We start from the raw sequence: 7,283 nt of genomic DNA, 5'->3' as shown, positions 1-7,283 counted from the left end.
TTACATAAGTATTCAGACCCTTCGCTTAGTACTCAGCAACTTTCTTTTGGAATTTTCCTCCATTCCTCATGGCACAATTTTTAAACGTCCCCCAGATTGGATGGGCAGCATCGGTGGACAGCCATGTTCAGGTTTCTCCAGAGATGTTCTGTTGGGTTCAGGTCCAGATCCTGGCCGGGCCGCTCCAGGACTTTCACTGAGTTTTCCTGAAGCCACTGCTGTGTTTTTTTTTTGGCCGTGTGCTTCAGGTCGTTGTCTTGTCGAGATGTAAACCTTCACCCCAGCCTGAGGTCCTGAGCGCTCTGGAGAAGGATTTCATTGCTCCTTATTTTTCTGCATCCATCCTATATCCTGACGAGTCTCCCAGTCCCAGTGGCCACAGCCTGATGCTGCCTCCACCGTGTGTGACTAGCATGGTATTAGTGCTCAGGGCATGGATTTCTCCACACACTCTGTTGGGAACTGTGGTCAAGTAGTTCAGTCTTTGTTTTGTCAGACAAAAGAATTCTCATGGTCCTTCAGGTACCTTTCATCAAACTCCCAGTGGACTGTCATGGGCCTTTTAGTGAGGAGTGGTTTTTGTTTGGCCACTCTACCACAGTGGTCTGATTGGTGGATTCCTGCTCTGATGGTTGTCCTTCTGGAAGGTTCTCCCATCTCCAGAAAGGAAGTCTGGGTCTCATCCATAGTGACACCTGGGTTCTTGGTTACCGGTCTGAACACGTCTCGTCTAAAAAATGTGGAAAACGTGAATGGATTTGAACACTTTCCGTACCCAGTGTAAGCAGAAGACAAAGATAAAATGGTGCTCAATCTGAGTTAAGTAGCTGTTTGCATGTTTTCAGGTGAATGTTTTCTTTACACACACAAAAATACAGTAAAGTAAAAATCAGCTGACAGCTGTGGAGACACAGCAATAACAAAAAGTCAATTTCAGTCAATGTTCTTCTTTTTGGTGTGTGTTTAAAGATGGGCACAAGTGTCCACCTAAGGTGCTCTATGTGGTACAGTAAGCTGGCTTTTAAATAAATGTGGAGTCTTAATGCTGCAACTTCCACATGAGGCTGAACTACTCTGTCGACAGCCCGACTGTCATCGTTTTCCAGTGACGCCACTCTGGAAACCATCAGGTTTAATCATGTGGAGCCTGATGATGTTTTGAACATGCAGAAATGGAATGTTGGAAACGATACAGCTTCAATATGAGCTTCATTCAATGATGCAAACCCACTCACAGTTTGTCTCTACAGTTGTCCCCTCAGCTCTGATGGCCGTGCAGGTCCTCTGTTGCTGCAGAGTCTTTCGAGCGGTCGCAGCAGTTCATCCTCTCTGGGTTTGTAGGGAACCACGTAGCTCTCCTCCTCCAGAAGGATGCGGTTTAGTGTGCGCTCATAGTTAATGTGACGACGCACCATCAGCACATACTGTCTCCCCTCCTCCAGGTGAGGGCAGTCACACACATTAGGGACCCACAGGAACTCCCGGTGCTCCAGGCGGAAGCGGTTCCGGTAGGTGTGGATGATCTGGATGTCATAACGCGTCTCCTCGCCTGTGTACAGCTTCCTGAGGACTCTGGCTCGGAAAACTGACAGGAAACAGTTCAGTAAAATATGCTGCCATTAAATTAGTGATCTGTCACAAACCATTTAAAAACAAGCTTCACACTCACCAAAGTCCTTCTGACAATACTGCCTCTGTCGTTCCCTTCGACCTTTAACCCGCCGGCAGTGTCCACAGTCCCCTGAAGGATAAACAGAGCAGACATAAGCTCACATCTACTGACATGACAGGAATACATGCTGTGTTACAGCAATACTTCACCATTTGGAAACATGTTTGCTGGCTTTTGTACTAGGAGCTACTAGATGAGAAGGTTGCTAGAAATTAGTTAGAAATTGGTTCCAGACCATAACTCACATTTTATCTGCAATTCAAGTGGTTCTCATGAATACTGAAGTGAAAATTAAATGGCAATTCAGTCAATTCATCATTCATTTTTCATTCATTTTCTACCGCTAAGCTAAGCGGTCAATTCATCATGCTGCAGATATAACCAAGCCGACTTATTTACATTTGGTTTGTCTGCGTTAAATAAAAAATTGAAAATGAGAGCTTAAATTGTTAGTTTGAGGGGTCAAGCTCCTGACAATCAACAGCTAAAATATCTAAGAATTCATGTCCTCATTGTGATCTAGTTGCTCGTTTGATTATAATCTAGAGGTAATGCAGTGTTGCCAAACACAGCAAATCTCCATCCACATACATTTTCTTTTTTACTTGAGTGGGTAGAAATAGATTTTGGTAGGTTGTTATAGTCTGGACTACTTTTTGTTCCATCAGTGCTGTTGTGACATCATTCAAAAGACTTTGCAGGAAACGATCATTTACTTACACTGATATTTAAGCTCACATGAGGTGGGTTCTATATCTGACCACGCTACTTTTGTATTAGAAGGTGTATTTTTCTCTTTTGGTGAAGAATAGCTTCCATTTTTAATGCTAAACTAGGCTGGACACTTCCACAACCTCGCTCTTTACTGTACACAGAGATAAGAGCATATTTCCCAGAATATTCCAGCTTGTTGGTGTCTGGGGAAATGTGGATGGAAATGGGTGAGGGGGGAGGGATGGTGACCGTACTTCCAGGCGAGGGCCGAGGGAGGAGGTTTCTGTGGTTCTCCTCCCGCTCCAGGCGGGGCAGGATGGGCTGGTGAGGGTGCTGGTGTCGGCTGTGATGGGGATGCTGGCGCGGTGGCTTCACGGGCCTTAAAACTGTTAGACACAAACCACACACACTGTTGTCAACAGTGGCTTAACTTAATAAGTCATCTTTTCAATGTATACTGTAAAGAAATTAATGTAATTTTATTGACTTTTTTAAAACATTAAACAAGCACATTTGAATTTACTTATATTAATTCACATTGTATGTCAGGACAAAAGGTCCATGGATCTTTCTGTAGACCTTCATGATAAAACTGGTGAGGCACAGATCAGGGCAAGGGCCTCAGTTCTGAAACAGCTGCAGCTAGTATTAAAAAAGACATTGTGGCTAACAGTGATGACAGAACAGTGACAAATCAAAGGAAAAACTAACATACTGGGTCAGTCCCAGTTCCCTCGATTGCATCCATGGTTCCCTTTCCTTGTATCTTAGTCCTGCCCATGTAAGATGTGAAGAAAGGATGTGACAAGAAAATGCGAGGAGAGAGGAATCAAGGAAACAACAATGAGATGTCTTTTGCTCTGATCCTTCATCCTTTGAACTGATTTCTATTAAAGGTGTGCGTCCATCCATTAAATAACTTCTGTGAAGGATGTTTTTTTATATCCTTGTTCATGGCTCCTCCAGCAGCTTCCTCACTTCTCAGAGGAGGAAAAAGAGCTCTGGGACGTCCTTCAAAGTGGATTGTAATGACATCTGTGTCGAGGAACAATCAAATAAGGGAACTGGGGTTTGTCAAAGAGCCTCAGTGAGGTGCTGGGCCACCACGTGCCACCAGAACAGTCTCACTGCACCTTGGCTCTCCAAGTCTCTGAACTCTCCCAGAGGGATGATCACCGTTCTCCCAGCAGATGTTCCCTCATGCGGTGTTTTGATGACGTTGGTGGAGACGTCGTCTAACACGTCACTCCAACATCTCCCATAGCTGTTCAACTGGGCTGAGGCCTAGTGACTGGGAAGGCCACAGCATCTGATCATTCAGGTTTTGCTTTAATTTGTCCCCGTTTATCTGCTGCTGTTTTCTGACAGTGGTTGTGGTTCCCATCTGTGTGCAGCTGCTTCGTTTCCACCATGGAACAACCAACAGGTCAAGCTAATTTAGCAAAAATAGTTATGAGGTCTAAAGATGTCATTATGGTACTTCCTCATGTGAACATGCCCAAAATAAGGTTAGAACTGTATGAAGACCCTGATGAAGACCACAAGCTGAAATGTGTTGGTCTTACATTAAAGTTGCTTTATATGCTGCAAGTGTTATCAGATTTTTTTTTTATCTTTCCAGTTTATTTTTCCATCATCTATGCTTGACAGTGGGTGACTTTGTGCCAGAAATGTCTGCTTTGTCTAGAACTCTCATCTTAAAAGCAATGTAACTGGAGATTACTGGTTTCATAAGTCAGCAACAGCAGTGAGCTGCAAGATGAAACTGATCAATACCAGCCTACAGTACATGTTCACGTGGTTCTTCTCAGACAACCTACATCAACCAGCGTCACCAGACTCGAGTAGAAGGACGTCTTCTTCAGCACTCACTGGTAAAGATGTAGTTCATGCTCTTCTGGGTTAAAGTGTAACAGTTAGTTTGGTCTTGTTCGCTGCTGTTCATTCACCAGCTCCTGGTTTCAGTGAATGGTCATGCACCAAAGAGTCACTCCAACCAGCTTCTATCTCAAATCAACTTTAAACCACTGAAGAAAATGCTGGCACACTTCTTGCACGGACAGACTGGTCAGATAGTAATGGAACAGCAGACCTCTCAGTTTTAGCAGTCTAGTAGGAAAATACTGTGCCACAAACAAATAAATACAAGCTCAGAGTCTTTCTTACAAAGGTCATTCCAACCTCATCCTGCTCGACATGATAAAATCAGGACCAAACTCGGTGTTCTGAAAGATCACTATGTTACCTAACAAACAGAGTGTTGTCTGGGTCAGTCAACTGGGTCAGTTGCCACTATTTGTGGCAACAATAAGAGTCACAAATACTTCTACTACTCAGATTTACTAGTGGTGGCCAGAATGGGACAGAAGGCTTGGGTTCTCAGGCAGATCTCCATGTAGATTCAACACATGCACTGCTCTCATTATGAGAGAATAACCAGCTGCATTCCTCAGCAGCTGCAGGTCTGCCTGCAGATAAACTCTTCTAAATCAAATGGGACCTGAAGATGGAGTGTTTTTTAACCCGTCGTCCACCACACAGGTGTTTTCACTTACTGTGCCGGACTGGGCTTCATCTGTGTGGGTGTGTGTACTCTCTGACTGACTGGCATTTCCTTCATCCCCTTGTTGATTTGTTGCACCTGTTAGTTCTGGACAGCTTATAGTCTTATTAGTATGACTGAAAACACATGCAGGTGTGCATGGACATCAGCATGATCAAGACCAGTGTTTGGATAGCATGTCCATCGGATTACCCCAGAGGTGCAGTTTCTCCAGGCTTGTGCTGAATTATCCAAGTGCTTTACTCAGTATCTAAAGATCTGGGATTTCCCCCATTAACTCCTAATGTTTTTCATAGTAACAAAGCTCTGGTTGGAGACTGTTTGTTATTTAGACATGACTGTAGACAGCACAGTGGGGTGGTGTTTAGCTCTGTTGACCCACAGTAAGAAGGTTCCGGGTTCCAGTTTCGGCCTTCCTATGCGGAGTTTGCATGTTCTCCCTGTGCCTGCGTGGGTTCTCTCCAGACACTCCGACTTCCTCCCAGTTTAGGTTGACTGGCGACTCTAAATTGCCCGTAGGAGTCTACATATCATCATTCCCCCCCCCCTCCACCCCTCCCAAAAGCCAAAGAGGAACATCTTGGACATAATGTTACTGGATTTATCGAGTGCATCTGTTCAGCTACAAACCACCTGCTTCATGAGCTGACAGACATTGGGGGAGTGGTCTTATTTTGGTAAATCTAGAGATTATGATGCCACTGAAATAGATCTACGGATGCTATGGCGTTGCTACAACAGCTACAAAGTTTGAATGGGACAAGAAACACGGGTGTTAAGATGATCAGATATGTTTTAAATAACACAACAAGGAGACCAGATCACCTGAACCACTTTCTGTGGAGGTAACACAGAGTAAATGCACAGGAAATGACAGTAATATTCCCTCTTCGTTGCTGTGTTGTTACTGGGGTTTTCACTGACACACTCTAGAGATGAGTAGGTAATGCATTCACTTCTTTCCTCTAAACTCCTGCTTTTATCTTTGAATATACTTAAATGTGACCAAATGAAACCGGAGGCAGGTCTTACACCAGTGGGGGCGGGTGGTCACTGGAGGAGGCCAGGTAGTGGTGGTGGTGGCTGCAGTGGGTTGATCCCAGGGGAGGTAGCTGGCCGTGTGATGAGCCTGGCGCAGCGGACTCCTCCTCCCATGGTAGAGGTCATACTGGTCTGGTGGCAGCCAGTATTCGTACTCAATCCCTGGGTTTCTGTCTGTCGCCAGCACCTGCACATATGGACAGCCTAAAAACATCAGGACTGGCCTTGAAGGGCCTTTTTCCTGTTTCCATCTGCTTTTGCATACACCAACATTTTATTATACTGAAGTGTAACATATTTACTTTGCTGGATTTTACTGCTTTTTGTCCCAAAGTTAAGGCTGTTCCACTGTTTGATTACAACAGCAGACAGTTTGTCAGAAGGAGGCAGCAGTTAGCAGCTGTCACCTGCCTGAGTCAGCTCTGTGTGTAAACACCTGCACAGAGCACGAACACAGAGAACTATTTATCATAACCTGATGTTTTCTTACCTCATGCAATGCTTAACAACAGCTGAATAACTTCAGCAGAGTGTGTTTGCCTTTTACTGGCTGTAGTGCCTTAAGCTAAGGTGAAGTTAAAATGAACATGAGGTTTGTCTCAGACTTCCAGCTAGTGACACAAGATGGTGACCAAACCCTCCTGTCCCAGGATCTTCCGGGACACTCACCAATAGATGGAGATCTTCCTTGGTGGGACCCGGCACCTCGAAGCTCTCCCAGGTGTCTGCTGAGCGCCGGTATAGCAGCTTGGTCCCGGCTACATTATACTCGCCTGGAACACTAATCTTCCAGTTTCCGTTGATGACAAACTGGGAGCGACCGTTCTGGAGTGCTGAGTGGGGAAAACAAAAATGCCATATCAGTGGGTCATGCTGAGGTAAAGGAGGGTTGTCAGAGGTAGAAATATGCCAGCTGCCTCTCCTCAGTGCAGTAAGGGGAATTTCCATGACAGGGAAACAAATACCCTCACCTGCCTTACCCCAGCGGTCAGATAAAGCCTTACAAGACCAGTGGGTGTCATTACTGTTTTATTTTGGTTCCATAAACAAGGATGAGAATAGATGCCCTTGGTTATTGTGTTGCCTGGAAACCACACAGCAGGTCCAGAGACCAGACTGGACTGCTGAGGCCCTCCTGTCTCCGGGGACAGGAAGTCCAGGACGTCATTTAAATTGGCTGTTACACACTGCAGCTGTGGAGCCAGCGATGCAAACTATGGTTCACTGATACACACAGCAGCCAAGTGTCCTGTGAGTGTGTGACAGGCTCAGTCTTACCTAGATAATTCCTGC

General features: G+C 45.1%; 1 protein-coding gene across 1 annotated transcript in view; it reads right to left on the bottom strand.

The window, feature by feature from the left end:
* Positions 1-323: 323 nt before the first annotated feature.
* The window catches only part of adamtsl5 (ADAMTS like 5), a 35,401-nt gene continuing 28,441 nt past the window's right edge, over positions 324-7,283 (bottom strand). Inside the window, exons 7-12 of the mRNA XM_020589854.1 lie at positions 7,269-7,279; positions 6,660-6,823; positions 5,982-6,177; positions 2,641-2,772; positions 1,670-1,741; positions 324-1,585 (exon numbers count right to left, since the gene is read on the bottom strand). Coding sequence (XP_020445510.1) covers positions 1,245-1,585; positions 1,670-1,741; positions 2,641-2,772; positions 5,982-6,177; positions 6,660-6,823; positions 7,269-7,279 — 916 coding nt within the window. The 3' untranslated portion in view covers positions 324-1,244. The remainder of the gene's footprint in view (positions 1,586-1,669; positions 1,742-2,640; positions 2,773-5,981; positions 6,178-6,659; positions 6,824-7,268; positions 7,280-7,283) is intronic.

Source organism: Monopterus albus, unplaced genomic scaffold (genome assembly GCF_001952655.1).
Source record: "Monopterus albus unplaced genomic scaffold, M_albus_1.0 scaffold10.1, whole genome shotgun sequence".
Classification (NCBI taxonomy): Eukaryota; Metazoa; Chordata; class Actinopteri; order Synbranchiformes; family Synbranchidae; genus Monopterus; species Monopterus albus.
This window is presented reverse-complemented; position numbering and strand designations above follow the sequence as displayed.